The following is a 26103-nucleotide window of genomic DNA, read 5'->3' as shown; positions in this document are numbered from 1 at the left end:
CCTCTTCTAACCACCCCAAATAGAGAAGATCAAGCACAGATTAAAGGAAAGATGGAGCCAATGGAAAAAAAAACACAGAAGGAAAATCAAGAAAATAATTATCTTAAATTATCAGAGGACTGGCATGGAGTAACAGCATTGGGAAGGAGCAATCGGAGGGGTCCTGCTGTCCTCCTTCTGGCAAACTCCTGTTCATCCTTTAAAACTCAGCTTAAAGTGAATTCACAAATGTAGACTTCCAGACTGTCCAAAACCAATTTAACCAATCTGTTACTAAAGTCTCATGGCATTTTGTTTATATCTTTTGTACACTTAGCAAATTGTACATTATTTTATCTCTCAACATGTCTGCCACATAATTAGATAACAAATTCTGCTCACTTTTTTAAAAAAATTTTCTAGTACAAAGTATAGTAATAAATCTATTATAACATTAGTAGATATCAATAAGTTAATTAAATTGCAGTAGGAAAGGAAGAAGGACCTGTTTCGTGCAGAGTCATATTGAGAGAGAGGAATATAGTCTCTGAGACATCTTGAGTCAATGTTATTCTCATTATGGAAACAGTGAAAATGAGAGTGAGAATGTTAGAGATAGGAATTGGGGATTAAGTAGATGAAGCAAGAGACAACAGGCAACTCTTGTAGGAACTGAGTCATAAATGGGATTGCCAAGCTCCATTGTGAAGCCCTATGAAAATAGGGAAGCAAGTGTTTGTAGGATGCCCATATGTTTTTACAGGATTTTTATTTTTTACCTCCTCATGGTCTTCTATAACTTGAAAGTAATAATGAAGAAAATACAGGTAGATCTTGTCTAGATTGAGTCATGAAATACAGAATAATTTGATGTTCTGTGGAGTGAAGATCAAAGAATGCCAGGAATGGATATTGACATCATGAAGGACTATGGCAGTCATGATAATATAAAGTCACAAAATTGTAGTTTTCTGACCATCATTGTGAAAGTGTGGATTATTGTTTTCTTTGAAGTAGAAACTTGGAATCAATGTAAAGACTGGAGGGACTCAGGGGTGGATCAAACAAAAGGCAGAATTGGGATGGGGATGGGAAGAGAGAGAATAGAAATGAAGTCATAAATACAGATTTTACTCTGATTTCAAAAAAAAATTGTTTAATGGACTGGTTAGTCATATAAGAGAACTATGAGCTGTTGTGTTGTTGTTTAATAACAAAATCAAAACTTTTTTCCCCCCAAATTACCTGTTTCCCTTGAGACTTGAACAGGTAAATGAACCCATTAGAGGATAATAATAAAAAAACATCTCATACAAAAATTATATTCACGGAAAGTTCATGACATAATATTAGCATGCAGAATATCTTTGTTTAAATCCACACTCCACCACCAACATTTTCTGTGTGCCCATAATGAGACAATAGTTCCTTGTGGAAATAATGTGGTCAGGGCATTTATTCAAGCTTTAAAAAGTTATCCAAAGAAACAGAAAACATATGAGGTTAATATTCAAGTGTTAATGAGGACTTAGTTATTATGAAGCTTACACATGTCCTAATTAAAAATAATTGTACGGTGCTGGAATAGGGAGCGTTCACAGGGGGAGGTCTCAAGGCCACTCCCGCCTCTCTGGACTTCCAGCTTGGCTGTCACTCAATAGTTAACCTTAATGGGAATAATGAGATGCTGAGAAAACTAGTTTCTCCAACCAAATGCTCCTGAGGCTGATTCAGATAAGAAAGTAAATTTCATAGTTTCAAATGAGAAATACACGATGGGCATAAGTAGATTAATGATGATGATGTCAATAATAATAATAAATAATAAATAATTAATTAATAATTGACCAGAATTGAACCCAGGATCCTTCAGTCTGCAGGCCAACACTCTATCCACGGAAACAAACCAGCTAGGGCACAATTTACTTTTTAACAAGTTTCAGCCTTGGCCACTCCTAGCAATCTGTGCACTTTAGAAGATAATAACAGGAAGGATGGATACCACATGTGTGATGATCTCTCTCAAAGCATGAGGTGTACAAATGAGGAGAGCCTTCCTCAGCTCACCAGCATCAGCGGAGCTCCAGGGAGCTGTTACTTTGTACTGTGCAGAGCACCCAGCATAAGCCCTTGCACATAATGGGCCAGAAGTAGCTATTTTATCAGGAAGATGTTTCTCTCTTAAAAGTAAAGTAAGGGAACATGGTGGGGAGTTGTCCTTCATATCACTTACAGAAAGTTGAAAAAGCTCAGAGTTGGGGCAGGGGGAGCTTGGCTCAGTTAGTTTGTTGGCAACTCTGTGTCTGTGTAAGTTTCCTTGAGCTGCTGTTATACAAAGTACCAAAAACAGGGTGGCAACAGAGATTTATTGCCTTAAAGTTCTGAGGCTAGAAGTCAGAAATCAAAGTATCTGCAGGATTGGTTTTCCCTGAGGGCTGTGAGGGAAAATCTGTCCTTGATTTTCTATCCGCTTCTGCTGGCCTCAGGCACCTCTTAGTTTGCAGTTGGCATTTCCCTGTGTCTTTCCTTTATAGACATTTGTCTCTATGTCTAAATTTCCCCTTTTTGCAAGGATACTAGTCAAGTTGAATTAGCTCTAACTCTAATGACATCTTAACTTAATCATCTTCAAATAAGGTTACAGTCATAGGTACCAGGAATTAGAGCTTCAGTGTCATTTGCGGGAACACATTTCAACCCAAAGTCTTTTCTGAATCATCACTATTTGTGTGAAAAGTGAAGTCATGACACCAAATCCCAGATCTGTGCTTTCTGCCCCATTCTTGGGGGCCTGCTTTTATTTCTTAATAGTATGTTATATTTTAATCATATCTTTCATAGCCCCTTACCATAGTCTTCTAGTTAATATTTATTTTTTATAACCTATTATTTACACAGCTTCCAAGAGATATTTCTTAAACATAAAATTAATAATGTTATCACCTTATTTTATACTCTCTATTCTGTGGTTACAGAGTAATATAAACTCATTAGGATGGTCAGCAAGCCTTTATTGTCCAATTTACACTTAAAAATGTGAAAACAAATTTTAAATGGAAAATCATAATAGATTTGATAACACAAAATAAGATATTTATACATCCAAAATGGCTTACTTAAGGCTATAAAGCAAAAAAAAAAAAAAATAAGAACAAGGAAAAATGTGACAGAACCCAAGATTTATTTTGATTTGTATTATAAAATAATTTAAGTGAATAGAAAAAAATGCTGACAAAACATCAATGGGCACAGGTCATAATTATGTACCTCAAAAAGGAAAAAAACACCTCTAATGTATATTTTAAAATAAATTTTCCAACTATTAATAAAAAGTGAAGGTAAAACAACAATGGCAAGTTTTCTTGTTTGCTAATCCAGTAAGAAACTACGTTATCCTTTTTGTTTTGTTTTAAAATCAGTCTAGCCAGTGCTGGTGAAGGTTCATTAACAAGCAAAATTGTTGGTTTTAGATTCGCAAGAATCTGAAATTGACTGTCAGAATTTAGACCTTATTTCATGAAAGCAGAGAGTGAGGGGGCTATGGAATCCCTGACAATCACCAATAAAATGTGGCCCTTCTTCATCCTGCACTCTGCTAGTTCTATTAACTGTCATAGCCTTGAAGGAGGCTAGAAAGAAGGAAGGAGATGGACCTAGCATTCAGAAAGAGAAGGAAATGCAAGCTCCCCAAGTTTGCAACCGGAGGCAGGAGAATAAGTTATTTCCTGTTTTTATTATTTGCTACTTTTCCAAAATTAATCAGAAGAGTGTAAATTCTTTTAATAATCAGAAATAATACTATTTAAAAGATAACATGAATCTGTCTTATACATTCCAAAAAAAAAACAACGTCCTTACTTGAAGTTAACAACATCTATCAATTTTTATTCTATTTTTTCCCCTTCATGCTTCAAATTTCTATAATAGCATGGTCCCTACTTTATTACACCAACATGTTCCTTTTCTTATAGTCTGGTTTCTACAAATACCCCCACCTTGAACTGTTTAAAAAGTCTCCCAAATCTGTTCCCTAAATGCATTGCCAGTTCTCTCCCTGCAGCAATTCAGACTCTTGGGCATTCTCCTTCTCCCTGGGAGTATTTCCTCCTTTATATTCTTCCCTTACTCTAGTCATTCCTTAATTACTGGGACTGACCAGTAGACCCTGAGCAACGGATGAATGAATTACTCTCACACACATTTCTGTGAAAGAGAAGGCTAAGGGGCTGCTTGGCAGGAGGCACCAAAACAGCCCCAATTGCCTGCCTCCTTAGGCTTTTGTTGTAACAACAACTTGAACTAAAATTAACCTCTAGATACAATCAGCAGGGTAAGTATCCTTTAGAAAGCACATGCTTCTACAAAGTCAGGCTTAAAGACCAAACATAGAGATTCCAGCAAAACACTCCTGGGGGCTAGGACCTGATTGGGAAAGTCAAGGCAGGAGCTGCTGCCCTCAGCAAGGTCCCTCTAAGAGGCCCCTGACCTTTTGGAGAATCTTCCTTACAGACTTAACAACGAAATCCGGTGCTTCCCCACACTTAATTTATGTTTTTATTTCCCAGCACATTGTGCCTGTTGTACATCTTTGCTCTTAAAACCTCTACTCTTCTATGCCTGTGAGTTGACAATTGCCAAGGTGTTGTGATATGTCTGGGTCTAGACTGGGAGGGCAGAGAAGGCATCACCTGCAAGGCCATATGGACCTTTCATGTTCAGTCCAAATGGTAGACTTTATTTTTCTATCTTTGTTATTCTGTTGAATACTTCTTTCGTTAATCAACAACTCTGCGAATCCACTGCGTGTTTAATAAAATGTGTTCTTTTTTAAATTTTTAAAAATAGTTTATTGATTTTTAGAGAGAGAGGAAAAGAGAGAGAAGCATCATCAATGTGAGAGCATAACATCGATCCACTGCCTCCTGCATACCCCCTACCAGGGATCTAGTCTGCAACGCAGGCTTGTGCTTTGACTGGGAATCCTACTGGCAACCTTATGGTGCACAGAACAATGCCCAACCAACTGAGCCACACGGGCCAGGACATAAAATGTGTTTTTAAATAGAGCAATTGTGTTATTTTTATACAGTTGTGATAGGCAGAATAATGCCTCCACCACCTCCCAAAATCTGCCTGTGTTCTAAACCATGGAATAAACCTGTGACTATGTCATCTTACACAGCAAAGGGACTTAATGGTCCCTTTGCACATGATATAATCCTGGAATATCTGGAGGACATTTACATGATATAATCCTGGATTATCTGGATGCACATAATGAAACCATAAAGCTCCTTAAAATAGAAAGGTGACAATGAAAGCAGAGAATCAGAGTGATGGAGTGTGAGAAAGACCCCATCAGTCACCATTGGCTTCAAAGATGGAGAAATCAGACAGTGAGCCAAGGAATGCAGGTGCATTCTACAAGCTGGAAAAGACAAGACACTGGATTCTTCCCTAGAGGTTTCCAAAGAATACGCCCTACACACAACTTGAATTTAGCCCAGTGAAACCCATCTCAAGCTCTGATCTCCAGAACTGTTAAGATAATACAATTGTGTTGTTTTAATCCACCAAGAATTTGCTTATTTTGTTACAGCAACCATAGGAAGCTAATAAAGCAGTCCCTTGTCATATCCCATTTCTCTTAACATGATCTTACAGAGACAGCATTCATTGTTTCATGAAAATGAATAAGGTATTTAGGATTTATCACTTATTGGATTTTTACATGCTCTGAAATTCAATCAGATATGTTCAGCTGTCATATTTCTAAATACCTGCCATTTACTTAAGAATATGAGCCCTTTTATTTGGGACTAAGAATTACGGCAGAGAAAAATTACTTTTCCAGTTCAGGCTTTCCTCACCCTCTGAAAGTAGAGCATTCCTATGAAACCTTAGGAAGTCAAAACGGCGTAAAGCCAAGAAGCAATTACCTTAGGACACATCTGGCTAATGGATGCACAAAATAAATGGAGATAAAGCACAGATGCTCACAGGCACAGTTCAAAGCTATGGGGCTTCATACTGAGAGGCTGAGTAGTTCCCAGGAAAGGAGCTGGTGGGGCCACTCTGGCACCTTGGGGCGCAGGCCACCTCTATGAAGGCTCTCTACAAAACAAACACTGAATGCTGTTTTCTGCTTTAGGGGTGTGCTTCAGTTAGCAAAAACAGGCACTATGTAGGGTCCATTGCAAAAGCAAAGTGGCATAAAGCAAACTTTTGAAAAGCAGGGGACACTGCAAATCAATGGAGTTAATGAGTCTATTTGTTTTGCCATCAGCCCAATTTCCTTTCTGATCTTCAGCAGCCTACTAGCAAACTCAATTACTGACAATGGCTCAGGCCCCTCTCTTCTCTTTCTTCACTGGCCCAAGCTGCTCAGTCCTCTCCTGTAGCTTCATGTGCAAAACTCTGCCACCTAGCCAGGACTGCCAGACTCGCCTGGCTGAGGCATGCAGTTGAATGCTGTGGTCAGCCCATTCTCTGCATTGGAATGTTAGTATGTTCAGTGCTTTTCAGTTTACACATCCTGTGACTTCATTCAATCTTTGCAGTAACTTGGTGATGGAGGTATTATTTTTGCCTTCAATTTACAGTTGAGAAAACCAAGTTAAGGGGAGTTTCCCAAGTATAAATGACAGAAAGATTTAAGCAGAAATCTCTTAATTCCTTATTCATTTATAAAACGAATGCAATTTTGCTGTATTACAATTGCCCTTGACATTTTACCTCAGTATCATTTTTCTAATACACATTTTGCAAGAGTATTTTTAATGATGACATTACTAACGCACATTATAAAGCCATATGAAAAACACAGAAAATAATGAAAGGTTTTCAATCATCCATAATCTTATTACTCAGAAGATAATCACTATGTTTTGTGTGTGTTTTTTTCTTTATTAAGATAATCACTATTTATGTTTTGCTGTATTTCTTTCTAAATATTTTTCTGTGAATTCCTCCAAGTATATTTCTTTTGACATTGTATTTTAATTTAGAGTTTGGTATCACATTCCATTTTTATTATCCTGAGTGAAGTGGTGTGGCATTCTAGCTTTATTTTATTTAAAATTTTACTGCATCACCTTTTAGTCACTTATTTTTTCTGTTTATATTTAAATGTAACTTAAGAATTTATCCACTTTTCTAGAGTTAACTTTTTTAATGTTCTTTTTAAATTTGATTTTAAAGAGAGAAGAAAGGAGAGGGAGAAAGAAAAATATTGATCAGCTGCCTCCTGCACACCCCCTACTGGGGATCGAGCCAGAAACCCAGGAATCAAACCAGGGATCTCTTTGTGCATGGGAAGACACTTGACCAACTGAGGCACACCGACCTGGGCTAGAGTTCACTTTTTCAGGATTAGAGTTGTGCTTTTTAAAATGTGCTCAGACCAGCAGCACCAGCAATCACTTGGGAGCTTATTAGAACTGCAGATTCTCTACTGAGTCAGAATCCCCTGGTTGAGGCAGAGCCCCTGTTTTAATAAGCTCTGCAGGTGATTTTTCACACATGATAAAGTCTGACTGAGGTGCTGGGTTTTCCATTTGTGTCAATGAGGCAAAAGCAGCTCATAGGCCTGTCCTTAGTTAGGGACAAGCAGAATAATTGTCATAGTTTGAAGGAAAAGAGAAGAGGTTTTGCTTCCCGAACTGCCCATATCCTCTGCCTTCAACATCTACTAGCATTCTTAGTTACCTGGGTCGAGATGTGTAGCCCTCTTTAAAATGCTAACATGCTTACTTAGAAATGCAGGTGTGACTGACGCTTCTCACCCATGGTGCTTTCATACATAGGCATGTGCTTTTTATGGTGAGCCAACTAAGCATGTCTTCAAGATAATTCAGTCTTGTTTAGGAAATAAAATGTTTGTATATGAAATTCAATCAACAATTAATCAAGCCCTAGTTTATCATAATTAAGTATTACAGTACATGAGGTGAGCAATGAATGACTTTAACTGTACAGAAAAATAGACATATTGCCTGCAGGGAGTCTCCTTAAGAAAGGAGGAATATGAGTGGGACCGAAATAATAACTATCATATTGATCATAAGAATTCCACCTATTAAATATTTACTATGACCAGACATAATATTAGGCAAATGCTGTTGGTTACTTCCTCCAATTCTCAAACCACCCTTAAATATACCCATTCTCCATGCAAGGCTAAATAAAGTTAGGACACTTTGCCAGTGTTATATACATAACACTTCATGGAATCAGAATTTCAACCCAAGTCAGTTTTACTGCAGAGACCTGCCTCTTACCACATCTGCCTCAGCAGTTAACTCTGATTAAGAAAATTTATAGATTGAGAAAGAGGCTTGTAGTATATATATTGGAGATGAAGGCAAGCCCAGGATGGGTGAGCAATCTCCTATGTCAAATTCACCTGACCAGAGTACAAGGTTTACATTGGCAAGTTGCTAAAACCAGGAAAGATCTATTGGATTAATGGCAGGTCTTACATGCATAGAGGCTGATCTGAGATATAATATCATAGATATTGAAGAACCATTACACATTCTTTGAACATTATGAAAGTAATGTTTTAGGACTAGAATAAAATTGGATAAAAAAAGCATAATTTGGTGGGAAGTAAAGAAATATTTGGGTGAGATAGTAGATTAAAAGGGTGATTGCTATAAACCAGATATCATTTGTACTAAGGAAAATGACTGGGGTGTTGGCAAGAGAATAACTAATTATTAAATATTAGAGAAGAAAGGTGAAAGATTTTAATGGCAGTTGGGCCAAAGGGAATTTAGAATTTGAACTTGACATTATGGATGACTTTGAGCTATACTGAGAAATTGTAATGATCTGGAGAGAGGTTGTCAAAGATGAATAATTAATTAGTTTATTTTCAGACTAGAGGCCCAGTGCATGAAATTTGTGCATGGGTGGGGGGTTACCTCAGCCCAGCCTGCACCCTCTCCAATATGGGACCCCTTGAGGAATGTACAAACGCAGTCGGACATCGATCTCACAATTCAGGACTGCTGGCTCCCAACCGCTCACATGCCTGCCTGCCTGATTGCCCTAACTGCTTCTGCCTGCCATCCTGATCACCCCCTAACTACTCCCCTGCCAGCCTGATCAACGCCTAACTGCTCCCCTGCCAGACCAATTGCCCCTAACTGTCCTCCCCTGCCGGCCTGGTTGCCCCCAACTGCCCTCCCCTGCAGGCCTGGTTGACCTAACTGTCCTCCCCTGCTGGCCCGGTCACCCCTAACTTCCTTCCTTTGCCAGCCTGGTTGCCCCTAACTGCCCTCCCCTGCTGGCCCGGTCACCCCTAACTGCCCTCCCTTGCCAGCCTAGTCACCCCTAACTGCCCTCCCCTGAAGGCCTGGTCCCTCCAACTGCCCTCCCCTGAAGGCCTGGTCACCCCTAACTGCCCTCCCCTGCTGACCTGGTCACTCCCAACTGCCCTCCCCTGCCGGCCATCTTGTGGTGGCCATCTTGTGTCCACATGGGGGCTGCCATCTTTGACCACATGGGGGTGGCCATCTTGTGTGTAGGAGTGATGGTAAATTTGCATATTACTATTTTATTAGATGGGATTTTGTGGGTTTAGAGCATTCTGAACTCTCTATCTTCCTATGTACACTTACCTGGTCTCCATGTCCTACTGCTATTACAAACATGTGAATCAGTCATGTCTACTCTGTGCTTATATTCTCATACTAGAGGCCTGGTGCACAAGAATCGTGTACCCAGGGGGGTCACTCAGCCCCAGCCTGCGCCCTCTTGCAGGCTGGGATCTCTCAGGGGATGTCCAACTGAGGGCTTTGGACATCCCTAGCGCTGCCACAGAGGCAGGAGAGGTTCCTGCCACCGCCACTGTGTTCACCAGCCATGAGCCCAGCTTCTGGCTGAGCGGCACTCCCCTGTGGGAGTGCACTGACCACCGAGGGGCAGCTCCTGCATTGAGCATCTGCCTCCTGGTGGTCAGTCCTTGTCTTAGCGACTGGTCGTTCTGCTGTTCGGTCGATTTGCATATTAGCTTTTTATTATATAGGAGAGAGCTAGTCATCTTTCAACTGGCCTATGGCAGTAACAGCCTAAATGCTCTCCTGATCTTCTTAATCACTTCCCTGGAATCCAGTTTAACCCTTTGCACTCGCTTGCTTTTTTCTCGAGCTCCTACCGATGCTAACCGTGTCGAGTCACACTCGACATCCGAGTGCAAAAGGTTAACTACTAGTTTTCTTTCCAAAACCTACATCTAATTGTGACCTCTTCCTGCTTCAAGTTCAAAAATACTTCCTCACTGCCTTTCACTTGGCATGGTATTCAAAATTAGAGCAACTATAATGTATTATCCAAATAAGACACTTGGGAGATTGAAAGTGGGCGAATTAATCATTATGTGGGATAAAATCTGTATGGGTTCTGCTTAACTTTCTAGCCACATCCTCTTCCAATAGCATTTTATGCATAAGCAGTACCCACATAGAGAGCAAATCCTACTCCAGAAGTTCTTGATCCATGTTGTCCACAGCTGTATCTCTGTAGTCTAATCCACTGCTCAATGCATCGTAAGGACTTAGTAACTATTTGCAGGAAAAAATAAGGATTAAGTAAATAAAAACATTTTAGAATTGTTTGAGTCCAGTGTGTTGTTGTTGAAATGAAGTAGATGTGGAGATCTAACATCTTTGCAGACAGGAAACCATGGAAAGCCAAAGGGAAGGATGGAGAAGATGAAGGAGGAAGGTAGGAAAGGAAGTCCCAGGGGCAGATCTCCTACTCGATAATTGAACAAATGGCAGATGTTGGGAGTAGGAGTTCAAGTGCACAGTACCTAAAGACTTCAGGACTTGCATTTCATAGATGTGGACTTTTACCAGAATTATTAATTTTGTAAAGAAATCTTTCAAATTCTTCAGAGGTATCAAAAAAGTTTTTGCAATAACATTTTGGAAGTTCTCACTACAGAGGTGACATGTAAATGTCCATTTTGTACTTTGGAAAACAGTTGGCATCTCCAAGAAGAGAAAATGTGTCAGGAGCATGGGAACAAAAAGGAAAACAATGAAAAAGAACCTGTAATTCAATTACATCAATGGCAGCTTTCTACACCAACAAGATTTGATGTAATTAAAGCATCTGTAACAAAATGAAGCAGGGGCATTTCTTTCCTTTTTCCTGAAATAAATGAAGAATACAAATCTTGTGAAATTTATACCACTATACAAAAAATGTACTGAGGGTGTGTGTGTGTGTGTGTGTGTGTGTGTGTGTGTGTGTGTGATCTCTTAGTTGATGGTCAAGCAAAGCAGACAACACTTATCCTGTAAAATAACAGCCCTTACAGTAAGAAGATGGTATCTATAAATATCTATAGATTCATTTTTTTCTATGATCGTGAGCCCTAATACAATGAACATTACCTCAAGTTAACAATTTCATGATTTTTTTAAGACTATTTCCCAATAATAAAACCTTAGCAGGAACTTATTATCTTTGTTAGGACAGAAATGCTTATAGAGTAAATGTAGAGGAAAGAATGCTCATTCTAGCAAGAGGATGCAGTCCTCAGCAGTGGTTAGCCAGTATGTGATGTGTTCCTGGGGCATTTGTCTGGGGAGCCATTTGTTCCGTGCTGTGCTCACGTAGGACATTTCTTTGCAGCCATCTATGAGCCGTCCTGCGAAGCGTACAAACACCTAGGGCAGACGTCAAATTACTACTGGATAGATCCTGATGGCAGTGGACCGCTGGGGCCTCTGAAAGTGTACTGCAACATGACAGGTAACGATGCCATATTTACGTTTCATGAGCATTGCTTTTCTATGTGTTGAAAATAAGTGCTGCCGCTGAAGTTTGTTTCTTCTGCAATTTCTATGACAACACACAATAAACTAAATATTGAATGATTTGTTAGGTAAATAGATGGTGCAATGTATCTCTAAAGCAATTATACTTTCCGGCACTGTATGTAAAAAAACCAAAATCTACCTTCTGACTATAACAATAAAAAATGCATTTTAAAAACCTCTGAGGTAGGGAGAAACCCCAGAACGTGAACCAGAAAGGTTGAACTCCATGGAAAGCGCTGATCCATGAAGCAGCCCCTGCAGGTACCTAGCCTGGGGAAGGTCAGCACCTCTGCTCAGCTTCCACACTGCCCATGCTACAGGAAGCCCACAGACCACTCTCATAGTTCCTCTGCTCCCCATAGTTATAAAAGGAACCCTTCTGGGGGCTGAAATCCCATCTGGCAAAGGCAAAACTTGCCTGTAGCTTTCATGAAATTTATCTGCTTGGGAAGAGAACCTAGTGTTCCCCCTGTTCCATATTAAATTTCAGGGGCTCTTGCAAACTCCCACCACAGTGCGTAAGATGGACAGCTTTCTGGAGCCTATTTTCTATCAGGCACTGGGTGACAACTTACTCTCTGAAATGGAATTTTTGGACTGGAACACACGGTGTTCCCCTGGGCAGGACGTCCCAGAGTCTTTGTCCACCGGAGCCAGTCCCGGATTCTTTGTCTGCTGGAGCCAAAGAATGAATCGACAGACAGAAGGTGGTATAGTTGTCCCAATTATGCCCCAATTAATTAATTATCTGTCTAGACTTAGTGGGACAAATGCAGGTGACCAGGAGTCAGAAATAACGGCCTATCCCCTGGTACTTCAATGTCTCGACAGCTGGGCCGAACCGGAACACATGAACACACAAGACAGAATTAGTATGCAATCACACAAGGTTTATTTACCTATTCCTAGTGGGTCCTAGGCTCCAGCAAAGGCCACCTGGTGATGCACAATGAAGGACGGACGAGGAAGACGGAGACAGACAGGCGGCCGCAGTTGGTTCAGGCTCACACAGCAGAGCAGAGCAGTCAGTCAGGGGCTCGTCTCATGGAGCGATGTGAAGACCTCTATCTGGCAGATGTCGCCTGAAGAAGGTCGGGTGCTTATATAGCCCTTCGTAAACAACTTGTGTCTTATCAGTGTGGGCCAGAAGGTGTGCCTTATGCTAGGAGCAGGGCGTTTACACTTTAAGGGTTTAGGGCGTTCACATCAAGATAGTGGGGTGTTCACCAATTTGGAAGTTACAGAGTATTGGGGTCTCCACACAGCAAACGTTTCATACAATAATCATTTCACACATTAGAGGGGTTTCCTTATGACCATAACATTATAACAATAGTAAAGGTGGAAAATTATTAAAGAACAAGTACAGACTCCCACGTGGGGGGGGGGGGGGGGGAAGAGTCCCACTGAGTTCCTTTTCCCTATGGCTTATAAGGGCTGCAGATCTTGGTGCCTTGACATCCCCTCTGATTGGTCACTATTCCCTTAGACTGGTTACTATAGTAACTCCTGGGCTCAAAGGTCAAACCTCACAGGAGACATGTGAGGTCCCCCCTGCCTTATTGTTTTCCTATTCCTTTTGGGCTTTCTTTTTCTTCTTGTGGATGAAGAGCTTCCTTCCCTTTATTTTGTAAATATAGACCTTGTGCTGTTCCCAGCTCCCTCATTCTATGGAAATGTACCTATTGCAGCTTTTCAGTTCCCTATTCTATGGAAATATACCTCTGCTGCTCTGCAGCCCTGTGTTTCCTCCATGGTCCCCTTAATTTCCAAAATGCCCTAAACTTGTCCTATTTTACCTCTAAAACTCCTGTTTCCCCTCTAAATCCCAGAGAAGGGTGTGTGGCATGCACTGCTCACTGGCTGCAGGGGAGGATCAGCACTGCATGTGAACTCCTGAGCAATCTGACAAGGATAATGATCCCATAATGCTACTGGTGATGACTGCTACTGGACTGCTTGCCCTAGGCCAGGTATCCTGATAGAGTCCTTACTCAGACTACCTGGCTTTGTATCCTGGTCCCATGAATCAGTAAACATATAATCTTGGCTACCTTATTAACTTGATTAAACTCAATAAGCCTCAGTCTATTTCCCTGTAAAACAGTTTGATAATAATCTCTACCTCATAGCATTATTATATGAATGAAATAAGATATCTGCATATGGTTGTTAGCATATTACCTGACACACAGTTAATTTTCAGTAAAGGTTGCCAGCAGTGGGATGCTAGTATTTTTGGAAGCACTAGTGAGTTAAATAACTTACTCTATCACTCAGGCAAGACGCAAATTCAGATATGTGCAAGGCAATGGTTCTTGAGGATGGATATCATGCTTTAGAATCATGCATGGAGCTTTTTCCCCCTTTTCTATACAACCTTATTGGCTCCAGCTCTGGAGACTTTGATTCAGTAGGCGTGCAACGGACATAGGTTTGTGCAGCTATAACCGAGAACCCAGGCAAGCAGACCCCAATGGACAACTTTCAGCAGCATCAGGACCCAGGCTGCCTATGGAACAGAACAGAGAAGAGAATGATGAAGACATGAGTGTAGGATGAAAGGCCTGTAGAGAAAATGGTAAAATAGCAGCTATCCTCCCAAAAATTTCCTCAAGTGCTGAGTATTCTAAGTATAACAGAGAGGAAGAATTCACAGACCAGAAAGCTTGACATAAGAGTTGTTTGTTTGGCTTGTTAATGGCCTCAGGAACTTTCTTGTTCATCTTCACTCTATAAAGTATAATCTATGAGAACTTGTTTAAATCTGAAAGAATCTTGATTTTGCGCTCTCTCTCTCTCTCTCTCTCTCTCTCTCATGTGTATATAATATATATATATATATATATATATATATATATATATATATATATCAATTAATGTCAACTAGTATCCTCAAGACATCCTGATTGTGCTTGGAAAATTATGAATTTACTTTAGTTATTTGCCTATATGCATTTCAAAAGGTAATTAGAAAGCAAAGCCAAACCATAATGAATACATTCTTTATGTGAATAATACATACAATGAAAAACTGTTTACTTTCTGGAGAGATGACCTTTCTGTCAATTTAAGCCATCACTCAGAAGCATGGATCTCCTTGTCATCAATAGCTCACTTATGGAGTATGGCTGCAGTTGAGTGCAGTGTTCTTTATACAGTCTGAACAATGAAGAAAACAGTCTAACCTTCTGCAACAAGCATATTTTTCTGCTGTCACACAAGATAGTTATGGACATCAGTGTGTCAGGGACCCTTGAAGGTCAGCAGGCACGATGTGACAGTTTGCCATCTATTAACTCTTCCTTCATCTGTAAAGAAGTTAAACTTGACACCGTTAGGAGAGCAGGGTACCACAAAGCGTGGCTTGGGCTGTTCCTTTTCCAAGAGATATATGTTGAAAAAGAGGAGGGAGTGACAGTGTGAGATTGTCTATGAAGACTTGATATATCACTCTGTGTCATGAGAAATTGTATATGCACCTTACTTTATAGCCTTTCTATTAAATAATAGAGCTGCCCCACTCCTCAGGAACCCAAATGTAATTGGGTGTTTATCACTGTTGAATATATCACATATTTCAAAAATGGAAGCAAGACATCTTCTCTGAGAAAGAAGTAAAAATTTTAAGTAAAGAAACCTCACTGGCAGCAAACATCTACCCCAAACAGTAAATTGAGGTAGAAAGTAAATATATATACTAGAGGCCCGATGCACGAAGATTTGTGCAAGAATGGGCCTTCTTTCCCCTGGCTGCTGGCACCACCTTCACTCTGGCTGGAGCCGCCTTTCCGCTCTGGCCCGGAGCCACTTTTCCGCCTTCCCACACTGCCCAGAGGCCTGGAGCGGCTGGGGTGGTGCAGAACGCCTGCATTGTCACCATGGCGACCACGCAAGGGTCCCACCCCCGCCCCCGGCCGCTTGGCACCTGCATATGCAAATTAACCCACCATCTTTGTTGAATTAATTTGCATCCTCAATCCTGAATGGCTGGTGGGCGTCACAAAAATACAGTCAATTAGCATGTTACTCTTTTATTAGTGTAGATTCCTCTGGGATCCTTTTTCCAGGTTTTTTGTTTTTTTTTTTCATGTATACATTCACTGTGTGCCAGGAGCTGTGCTGTGTGAGAATAAATGGATATAGTAAATGCCTTTATGGTGCTCACAACTTATAATAAAAACAAGCGTTAAAAAGTAAACAAATAAGTAACTCTCTTAGAAAGAAAAATAATGGAATTGTGAGGATTTATTTTGGATAGAGTGTTTTAGAAAAGACCTCTCTGAGGAAGCAACCATTTAGCCAAAATATAAAGTATAAAAAGAGACAAGGCACTCAAAAAGGAGAGGAAGGGAAATGAGTCCTATAAATTCATGCCCAAGGCACCCAAGATTGTTTCCTTGCAAAGAACTGAGACACAGAAGCCTGAGGCAGAGTGAGCTGAAGGAGCTGAGCGTGCAGTGGGCACGTAGGCAGGGCCAGAGCAGCCAGGCAGTGGGATTGCTGTTGTGGAAAAATGCTTGGGTTTTAATTCCCCAATTATATTTTTAATATAGTAGGTAGGAATCTTGCAGAGGTTTTAGGCAAGAGAATGGAAGGGTCTTCATTAAAATCCCCACTTGGGGTTCTCTGAGAGACTGGGTCAAAGCACTGGGACCAGATGGGAAGTTGTTGTACAAGTCCAGGGAAGAGGTGCTGCTGCCTTGGACTAGGATGGTGACAGTTTAAATGATGAGAAAGACAGGGATTATAGGTCTAGTTTGAAGGTAGTGTCAGTGTTGGTGACGGGTTAGTTAAGCATGATTCTAGACAGTTATCAAGAATAACTCCTGAGCCCTGGCTGGTGTGGCTCAGTTGGTTGGAGAATTGTCCCAAGCACTGAAGGGTCACAGGCTTGATTCCCAGTCAGGCCACATTCCCAGGTTGGGGGTCGGATCCCTGGTTGGGATACATACAGGAAGCAACAGATTGATGATGGGATGATGGTACTTTCTCTCTTTAACCAGAGGTTGCAGGTTCAGTCTCTGGTCAGGGTACATACAGGAGGCAGCAGATTGATTCTCTAGAATCGGTGTTTCTCTCCCTTCCTCTCTATCTAAAATCAATAACAAACAAACAAACATATCCTTGGGTGAGGGTTTCCAAAAAAAAAAAAAGAAGAAGAACTACTGAGTATATGAATTGAATGACTGAATGAATTATAGTACTGTTTGGGAGATGAGGAAAATTAAGGGAAGAACAGATTTAGAGGAATTTCAAAAATTCAGTTTTGACCTAGTTAATTATGAGATGCCATATGCCATCCAAATGGAGATGCAAATATTGCAGTTGGGTAAAGCCCCAAAAGGATATTTGTATTAGAGATATAAACATGCTAATTGTTAGCTTATAAATACATGAGAAATGATAACATCACTAAGGGGATGATGTGAACAGGGGAGAGGCACCTCAGGAACAAGCTCAGAGGAACCGAATAGAAAATGGGTTTCCAGTGATGAAGTCCGTAGGTGTGCAGGGGACTGTAATCGAGAGTACGTGGAAGAAAAGTGTCTAAGAGCATTTTGTGGGCCATCCGTGTGAATGATGAATGATGAAGTGACTGCTTGGGTCCTAGAGAATGAGGAGAAGAGTTGGGGGATAGGAGTGACTGAATCAATGCAAATGTGTATAAAGTGAGGCTGCATTCCAGAAGTATGGAAAGTCCCAGCAGGCAGGATGCAGGGATGAACCACCCAAAGCACCTGCACAGACAACTTTGGGAACCATGGGATGGGCAGTTAGCCTAAACTCAGGAACCAGAAAAACCTTCCACAAAACAGCTGACCCGGGAGTTGAGTTACGGGGCCCAGAAATGGGGTGAAGGGAACTTCTAAAATGCTTTGAATGGGATGCAAAGCAGTTGAAACTTGATCCTGAGGGGAAAGGAAACAATAGATGACATCGTAATTTTTAGAAATACGTTTTTATCGATTTCAGAGAGAGGAAGTGCGAGGGAGAGAGAGAGAAAAACACTAATGATGAGATGGAAACATCAATGATTGGCTGCCTCCTGCACACCCCCAATTGGGGATTGAGCCCACAACCCCAGCATGTGTCCTAACCAGGAATCTAACTGTGAACTCCTGGTTCATAGGTCAATGCTCAACCACTGAGCCATGCTAGCTGGACATGACATTGTGTTTTTAAAGTGTGGCTTTGGCAGCTGCGAATAAGAGTCTCTGATGAAGACCCAGACATAAAGTAGGGAGGCAAGTTAGAAAGCCACTGTTGTATCTGGGATTAGAAACTGAGATTGCAGGAGGTGGCCTTCAGTTAAGAAGAGGATTGGTTTGATGGATCTTTAGGAAGCTGAGTTGGCCAGACTGTGGCTGGTGAGCTAGGAATGGAAATGATTGGCAGGTGGATACGCAGTGAGATGGGACAGTGATGAGCAGGGGCACCTTAGGACAGGACGCCTCTCTGTTGCCTTCGGTGCCTGGAATTCAACCTTGTCAAGCTGCCCTGTAGGCAGATTCTGTACAGATTCCCTGAAGGACTTGAGCACATAGATTAATCTCTTTGTCTCAGGTTCCTTGTAAGTAAAATGTAGGAATTGGCATGAGTTGATCTTTACGGTGCCTTCCATTTAAAAAAAGGGAAAAAAATTCTATTACCACAGAACATAAGAGAAAAATATCACCACTTGCAGTCAAATAATTTAGAGACAAAATCCTCCTGCCTCAAAGAAGTTTGAATGTACTCATTTCTTGACCGAGTTTGACATAAATGGGCACTCTTTATTTTTTTTCATGAGGAAGTTCCTGGACTACGCAATTCTTCTTTTGCCTATCTGCAGTTCAGAGCTTCACTGCTCTGAATTCAGGGGTGCCCTGAGTGACAAAGCGTTTTAAGGGCTGTGCACTTGACATTGAGGAGAGAATATATTCATTGAATCCTTTACAGAAGAATTCATCATTCTGTGCAAGTCAAAGCCTGGTCTCCTCTTTAGATCTTAGGGACACATTATAAAATGTGAAGGTTGTTATCTTCACTTTCCTTCTCCATTTTTTATGATCTCCCTGAAAATTTTTTATTATAAATATAAATATAATTTTAATGATATTTCTAATATGTACCTTTTTCCTTTGTATATTTTTCTAGAATTACAGATTCTTATTTCTATTTCCTTAAGATATTTACCAACATTTTCACCTAGAAACCTGGGACTTTTGTATTTAACACTTCATTTAGTTTTTTCCTGCCCAATCCTATATAATAAAAGCCTGATATGCTAAGTGTCCGGTCATCCGGTGGTCCGTTCAACCAATCAAAGTGTAATATGCTAACAATATGCTAAGGCCGCTCAACCCCTCACTATGATGTGCACTGACCACCAGGGGCAAACGCTCCAACTGGTAGGCTAGTTTGCTACTGGGGTCCAGCTGATCAGGACTGAGTGAGACGGGCTGGAAACACCCTGGAGCCCTCCCATAGTCCCTCCCCGGCTGGCCAACCTCCAGCGTCCCTCCCCGGCCCTGATCGTGCACACCAGTGGGATACCCTCAGCCTGGCCTGTGCACTCTCGTAATCCGGGACCCCTTAGGGGATGTCGGAGAGCTGGTTCAACCTAATCTTGCTCAACACAGGAGCTGCCCTCTGGTGATCAGTGCACTCCCACAGTGGGAGTGCCACTCAGCCAGAAGCCAGGCTCAGGGCTGGCGAGCTCAGCAGCAGTGGTAGGAGCCTCCCCTACTTCCACAGCAGCACTAAGGATGTCCAACTGACAGCTTAGGCCTGCTCCCCACGGGACATTCCCAGAGGACGAAGGCCGGGCTGAGGAGATTTTCGTGCACCAGGCCTTTAGTGATTAATAGCAACAGTAGATAAAGCTAGATCCAGCCACTGTCCTTGGACACTTATGCTTATCCCTAAATCAGAAGCAAAGTTTTTCTTAATAGTCTAGCCTCAGTCATGTTCTTTATAACTCTCTTTGCATTCATATTCAATTTTTTAAAACTTAAGTAAGCATCTGTGCTGTAGCGTGTTAAGTTTAAAGTCGAAATAAGGAACACCTCCTCACTCTCTCTAGCACTAGTTTTGTAGTTTCATCAAAACGCCATTAAGTTCATTTACATAATTTGTGCTATATAAAGCCCTGGGATTTAGCTGATCAAATTCTATTATCCTCTATAATGGTAAAAGCTGTTTATGCCTTTTTAATCTAATATTTATAGAGAGCATATTACTCAAGTTTTTCAGCCATCACACTCAGTAATATCATGTAATTCATTGCTGTACTTCGCTAAGTTTCAGTAGTGCAGTGTGGGTAGGCGAAATAGGTCACTGAGGTGAGAACCTTGGGTTCTAGTGGAAAGTAGCATGGGCCTACCTGCCCACTCCTATTCCCATTAACCCCCCAGCAAAACAAAGTAGTCCTTTCCTATCATATTCATTTTCTTAGCAGCTTACAATAACACCAATTTATTATTCACAGTGTCCCTGGGTCAGGAGTTGCACATTAGCTGCTTGACTGCTCAGGGTCTCCGGGCTGAAATGAAGGGGTCAGCAGGGCTGTGGTGCATCTGAGGCCCAGGATCCTCCTCCAAGGTCATTCAGGTTGTTGACAGAATCCAGCTCCTTATGGTTTGAAGACTGAAGGCTCCACTTTCTTGCTGGCTCTTTGCTATGGATTGCTTCCAGTTCCTGAGGCTGCACCCAGGTTCCAGCCATAAGTCCCTCTCACACATGTCAGTAAAGGGACATCTGTTACCTCTATACTCTCTTTATAGGCCTCACCTGATTAGGTCATGCCCGCCCAGGATATTCACCTGTTTGATTAACTTAAGGCAACTGATTAGGGACCTTACTTATATCAGCAAAAGGTCTTCACCTTTGCCATGTGGGGTAACTAATCACAGGAGTGATATCTCATCCACATTCCAGGAGGGGGTCAAGGAGTACACACCAGATGGCAGGAATCTAGGGCGCCATCTTTCTATTCTGCTTGCTGCACCTACCTGTGTACCTCTGTAGATTATCCATCATTCCATCTACATTTATTCTTATCTTTTGAGTAATAGCATCACATTTAGTTCATAAATTATTAAGGTTTGTTATTATTTGTCTTATTTTAAAATATTGTTCAATTTAGGAAAATTTAAAAATATAGATAGGCAGAAATCAAAATTGCTTACCAGTGGAGATAAGAATTACATGTTAGAAAATGTGTACTAAAGATGCTACATTTTATACTTGGAGCTCTATATATTCCTGAGGGCTAACTAAATGCCAGGCACTATTCCCAGTACATTACACACATTAACTCATCCTGTGATTCACAATAACCCCACAAGGTAGGAAATATTATTCTCAATCTCATTTTTTTAATGAAGAGACCAAAGCTCAGAGAAATTAAGTCCTAGTTCACACAACTAGTATGTTATGGTGACTTCTTAGACAGGCTTAATAGTTACTGTGTGTACATGTACATACATATATACAGTCACATGTGTACATACAAAAAAACCTCATCATTTTGGATTCTGTAGTATGATTTGTAATTTGATTTTAAAAGTGAGCATCACTTATTCAGATCTTTTCATTATCATCATCAAAACATCCTTACACAGCTCGAATTCATTATCTGTGGTTTGGACAGCAATGCTGCTATAAACTATTTACTTGTTAATTGTCCAACTAATGCCTTGGGGTTTTTCATCAGAGAACACATTATCAATGAAATCAGTATGTAAACCATTAGGCAATTATTATTAATTTTCTCTCTTAATTAAACTACAAGTGTTTTCTCTAATATAGAGAGCTTTATAGGATAACTGGTACACATCCTGTGTACTTAGGTTAATCATCCCTCATGGTTTGCACCCAACTTTTAGGATAATTTAAGATATATACCCAAGATCTAGTTCAATGTAAAATCTTGAACTGAATCTGACAAAATTTATTTTGAGAAAGTAACAGGATTGAAAGGAATCAGTGGGTATCATCTATTATGTTTAACGAGGTTACTCACTGTGCCTCATTCTTCCCTGTTTGGAAAGGAAATCACTGGAAATGAGGACATGCACAGCCTCCCATTCTCTATGAGGGTTATTAACTTTCACAAGTCTGGCAGGACCGCACTTCTCGCCCCTTCCTGTTTCTCTGTGCCATGAACTGTTTCTCTGACATGTTCATGGCCCGAAGTGTACGCCTGGATTTTTCCATTTTATTTCCTACACTTGTTTTTTCATCAAAGGCATTCTGTCTCCTCTTCCCATCTCCTAACCTCGTTTTACCTCCTCTGTCATTAACCCACAGGTAGAAAGCTCTGTTCCAGGTCTTTTCAGTCACCCCTCCTCTGTCCACCTCTGGCAGGCCGTCTTTGTTATAAACCTTTGCAATCACTCAGCGACAACTCACGCGTCCCGGCTCAGCTATTTCAGCTCCTCACAATCACTATAAATCCTGGAATTCAATTCTGCTCATACAGCTTCAATTGAAAGTCTAGGAGCCAACTCACTGATCAAACGCGGCCTGAAAAGAGCTCTTCTTCCAAACTGATGACCCGCTCGCCTGCCTCCCTCTGGGTTCACTCTTGGGTGCCACAGATGGCATCCACCTGCCAGGCCTAACCCTCCTCACTGTGTGTCAATCATGGCGACAGGCTGAGACTACAGAACTTCACAGGTGGTTTTTGAACTTTAAACCAAAAAAGAAAAAAGAAAAAAAAAAAAGGAGAAGGCCCATGACATGGGACAGGATCCAGAAAGGGCATGCAGGACACCAGACAGAGTCCAGATGAGCAGCTTTCATCTCTATCAGGCCCCTCACAGTCACCTTGGTTGCCTTCAGAATGCTTCCCCCAGATGCAAAGGCACCCACCTCCAAATATTTTTACAAACCTCCTGTCAGAGCAGCAGCAGGAGCCTTATAGGAATCTGCTGCTCTGAGTTGTTTTGAGTGACTGTGAGACCATGTATTCTTCTAAATTTTCCCATTCAACTATACCGGGGCTGGCTCCTGCTTGAACCCTGCCCACTGTACTAAATGTTGGGAACTTAGTCCAAGTTCCTCCTTTATCCTCTGCTCACTAGTAACACGTGTCAGGTCTGAGCCCCTCTGCCTGGGAAGCTGGGTCTTAGACAGAGAAGCCATGAGAGGTTGTGGGTATATAAGAATTAGTCTTTATTGCTGAAGCCAGTGGTCATATAGCCATCAGACTAAGAACTGTCTTCACAGCAAAGTCCATACAAGCAGGCAGCTGGACACCGGCTGGTGAATATATATCTTTCCCATAGAGCAGCACCAGTCTCTACCCACAGCTATTATCTGAGCAGCCACACACTGCCTCCTAAACTCACCGCCTCACATCATAGTGGTACCTGAGATCTCCGGTTCAGCAGCTGCTTCTGTCTCTCCTGCCCAGCTGCTCCCCCTAGCAGACTTCTTTTTACTCCATTCTCAGCTGACTCCAGCCAACTAGCTGCTCAGGAACCTACTTTTATACCATTTAAACAAAGAAGGCTTCTTGCCAATAGTTATATCAATCATATTGGCCACTGACGGGCACAGTGTACTGTGTGTCCTTGCACACACTCATGGTCTCTTGGCCTGATTAGGATTCCCAGGCTCAGAGTTCTTGAACATTCCATTTAGGCACATGTCTAGAGAGGCCTTTGGCCATTCTCGTGTATTGATAACTAGGCCTCTGTGCTCCCACCGGCCTTGACTATCCAGGGACCTGGCGTGGTTCCCATACCTCCCTAAATAGTGTTTTAAATCAGTGGTGAGGAACCTTTTTTCTTCCAAGGGCTATTTGGATATTTATAATCTTACTAGTAGCCCATTTGCAAGAAGAATCCTGCAAGCGGCCGCTGCGGCCACGTGCGCTGCTGCTGCCGCCACTGTTGCGGCCGCTGCACCTGCCCCGCTCTGCCCCGCTCCGCCCCGCCCAGGCTTTCCCTCTGGCAGCCACCTTGCTTTCTGCTTTTCCTCCCTCTTCCTTCTAAGTTGTCTTCAGTCTTCACTCCTCCCTCCCTCAGCATATGCAAATTAGCCGTCATCTTTGTTGGTTAATTTGCATAGTCTCCCTGATTGGCTGGTGGGCGTGGCTTAGGCTGGTGGGCGTGGCTTGAGCATAGCGAAGGTGAGGTCAATTTGCATATTACTATTTTATTAGGTAGAACTTGAGGCCTGGTGCATGAAATCGTGCATGGGTGGGGTCTGGCCAGGCCCACCTCGATCGGGGCTGATCAACCCGACCAGCCAGGTCAGTTGTCTGGCCGGCTCCACCACCATCAGGGTGTGGGGGGGGTGACCCAGGGGCGGGGCCAGCCAGGGGGAGGGTCTGCGGACAGTTGGCCACCTGCCAGCCCCACCACCTGTCAAACTCCTGTTTGAATTCCCTGTGGAGGGGGCAATTTGCATATTAGCCTTTTATTATATAGGATTCATGGGCCATACAAAATTATCAACTTAAAAATTAGCCAGCTGCATTTGGTCAAATATTTAATTAAGACATTCCTAATGCCTTGGCAGGGCCAGACCAAATGATTCTGTGAGTCTTATACGGCCCATGGGCCAAACCTTCCCCACTCCTGTATAAACACTGAGTTTTTGGTGTTTTAAAAGCACTGATATCCTTATGTGATCTCCCTGCTCAAAAGCTGTGCATGGCTTCACATTGTCTCTGGCTGGGAACTACTGTGTGATTTCCTCTGACATTTGGGGTCTGAACCTGTCTATCAGGCAGGAGGAAAAGAAAATAACTTGGAAAAATCCAGTTAAGATCAGCTCATAGCTTTGAGATCAAAACCAGAAAGCTCAAGAATAATCTCACACTTATTCACTGGGAATGTTCTTCTGGCGAAACATAAAGCCAGTACACTTGTGTTTGTGTCTCTCCAAACCCTCTGTTGTGCTGTTCAATTTTGTGGGTCTCCTTTCATGCCTTCTGAGGACATCAACTTCCATGTCACGCAGACCCTGGCAATTTTGTTGGGAGAATCTCATCTAGTCATTAATCTCTCATTTTATCTTGTGATTAATCGATGCAACCAAGAAAGTTTAATAATAAACTGCACCAATACCACATGTTCTCTAAACTGGCAAGTACTGGAGTCATGTTTCCTAAGCCTGCCTTTAACGGGGAGCCCTGAGCTCCTCAGTGCCATCCAGAAAGGCTGCCACATGACAGCGTTTGGCTCACTCCCAAAGAGTGAGAAAATTACTTTGGAATGAGATATATCTGTGGATGAAGTTGTCACAATCTCTTTTTGCATTTGTTTACAGAGGACTTTACTAAACTGACTTCCCTTCACATAATTATTAACCCTATGTCCTGTTTTTACTCATAGTTTTTGAGAACAAAGGTTCCCCACCACTGATTTAAAACACTATTTAGGGAGGTGTGGGAACCACGCCAGGTCCCCGGATAGTCAAGGCCGGTGGGAGCACTGAGGCCTTGTTATCAATACACCAGAATGGCCAAAGGCCTTTCCAGACATGTGCCTAAACAGAATGTTCAAGGACTCATAGCCAAAAGTCAGCATTAAAAAGTGATACTAGCCAAGAACTTGCTACATCATCATCATCATTACTATTTCTATTCCTCTTTTTTCTTTTATATCTATAACTATTTATTCTACTAGCGTTCCCATTGCAGGAAAAATCCTGCAATAGGATTTCCTGCTGCACTCTACCCCGCCTCCGCTCCGCCCTTGTCACCCGCCCCACCTTCTCCTCCAGGCCACCTGCTTTTCCCTTCGCCCCCGGCCCCGCCTCCACTCCTCCCTTGTCCCCCACCCCGCCTTCTCCTCCAGCCCGCCTGCTTTTCCCTTCGCCCCTTTCCCCGCCTCCGCTCCGCCCTTGTCACCCGCCCCGCCCCGCCTTCTCCTGCAGCCCGCCTGCTTTTCCCTTCGCCCCCAGCCCTGACTTCGCTCCTCCCTTCTCCTCCCACCCGGCTTGCTTGCTTCTTCGAAGCTTTACTCCCTTCTGCAGCTCTTGGCTTCTTTCGATGCTGTCTTGATATGCAAATTAGCCGCCATCTTTGTTGGGGTAATTTGCATACCCATCCTGATTGGTTGGTGGGCGTGGCTTGGTTGGTGGGCGTGGCTTAAGTGTAGCGAAGGTGCAGTCAATTTGCATATTTGTCTATTATTAGATTAGATTGTTACTGGAACTCCGAAGTTTTTTCTTGAGTTCACCTGCTGGCACACACTGGCCCAAAGAAGTGCAGGAGTTTTCAGTATAGAGAGAAAACAATAGTTTGATATTGAATTGGCCAATATGGAAGCAGGGAGCTTATGCT

At 42.0% G+C, this 26103-nt stretch overlaps 1 protein-coding gene across 1 annotated transcript in view; it reads left to right on the top strand.

The window, feature by feature from the left end:
* CNTNAP2 (contactin associated protein 2) overlaps nt 1-26103 on the top strand; it is a 1332959-nt gene that overhangs the window by 644983 nt on the left and 661873 nt on the right. Inside the window, exon 12 of the mRNA XM_054726631.1 lies at nt 11629-11748. Within this exon, the coding sequence (XP_054582606.1) occupies nt 11629-11748 (120 nt within the window). The remainder of the gene's footprint in view (nt 1-11628; nt 11749-26103) is intronic.

This window comes from Eptesicus fuscus, chromosome 14 (assembly GCF_027574615.1).
Source record: "Eptesicus fuscus isolate TK198812 chromosome 14, DD_ASM_mEF_20220401, whole genome shotgun sequence".
NCBI lineage: Eukaryota > Metazoa > Chordata > Mammalia > Chiroptera > Vespertilionidae > Eptesicus > Eptesicus fuscus.
The sequence above is the reverse complement of the archived record's forward strand: the minus strand, read 5'-3'. Positions and strand labels throughout refer to the sequence as shown.